Raw genomic sequence first — 1120 nt, 5'->3', positions numbered from 1 at the left:
AAGTATAATTTTAATATTTTAAATTTTATTTATCCTTTACAAAATTTTAAAAATAAATATATTTAATAAAAAAGAAACGAATTTTGTACTCCAAAAGTTTAGAGAATAACACACTAAACTTATTATAACATTTCTATCAGTTTTTTATACACATGTATATATGAATCATTATAATTTGCATACACATTATTATATAATGTTAGAATATAATTAGGATCAATTAGAATAGGAGATAAGAGAATCGTAATAATAAAGACGTAATATTCTATAATAAATATTCATATATACTAAATAATTCTAATTAATCATAATTATATTCTATCATATAAGATCTGCAAATGCAAATTAACAGAAAACATATATCAATAAATTAAAGAAGGCAAATACAAACCTATTTAAAAGGAGAAATATATATATAGAAACAAACAAATTATATTTCTACAACTCATAAAAATTAAACAAAGTTTATAAAACATGAAATTAAAGGAATTTATAAATTTATTGTGATTGAGGAAAAGAAAGGGATGCAACAATGTGAAAAAATTGAAGCTGGTGAAGTAAGACTTTAGCATGTGCGGTGGCTCTTTTCTGAACTCTAAGAAACAATTCTTCACTGAGTTTGTCACCAATAAAAGCGTCAACAAGCACACCGGACACACTTTTGCAACTGTTGGCAAATGCTTTTCCAACTTCAATTGCATCATCTGGTTTGTTAACAACAAGGGGGCTCCCTCCTTTGAACACTTCAATCTTGTTTATCACAAATGAACCATTTTCTTCAACCACTTCCTTGAAATCTTGCAAGCTTGGTGCATACACTGGAATGTTGAAACTGTCCCTTTTTGAACTGCTTATTAATCCCTATCAATAACATACAGTATCATTATTATTCGGATTAATTATTCTGTTAGTTCTTATAATTTTACTAAATTTATAATTAAAATTTTATATTTTTTTTAAGATGGAAATTCAGGTGTAGTCGACTTCACGTGAAGTTGATAACTGAGAACCATCAGATGATTTGATTGATTTGACTAAATTTTCATCTAACGGCTCTCAGCTATCAACTTCACGTGAAGTCAACTGCAACTGAGTTTTCATCATTTTTTTAATTGGATTT

At 26.8% G+C, this 1120-nt stretch overlaps 1 protein-coding gene across 1 annotated transcript in view; it reads right to left on the bottom strand.

Annotated features, from left to right (window-relative positions):
- Positions 337 to 1120, bottom strand: part of LOC107606437 (indole-3-acetate O-methyltransferase 1) — a 4957-nt gene continuing 4173 nt past the window's right edge. The window contains exon 4 of the mRNA XM_016308502.2: positions 337 to 861. Coding sequence (XP_016163988.1) covers positions 499 to 861 — 363 coding nt within the window. The 3' untranslated portion in view covers positions 337 to 498. The remainder of the gene's footprint in view (positions 862 to 1120) is intronic.

The sequence above is a fragment of the Arachis ipaensis genome, chromosome B07 (genome assembly GCF_000816755.2).
Source record: "Arachis ipaensis cultivar K30076 chromosome B07, Araip1.1, whole genome shotgun sequence".
NCBI lineage: Eukaryota > Viridiplantae > Streptophyta > Magnoliopsida > Fabales > Fabaceae > Arachis > Arachis ipaensis.
The sequence above is the reverse complement of the archived record's forward strand: the minus strand, read 5'-3'. Positions and strand labels throughout refer to the sequence as shown.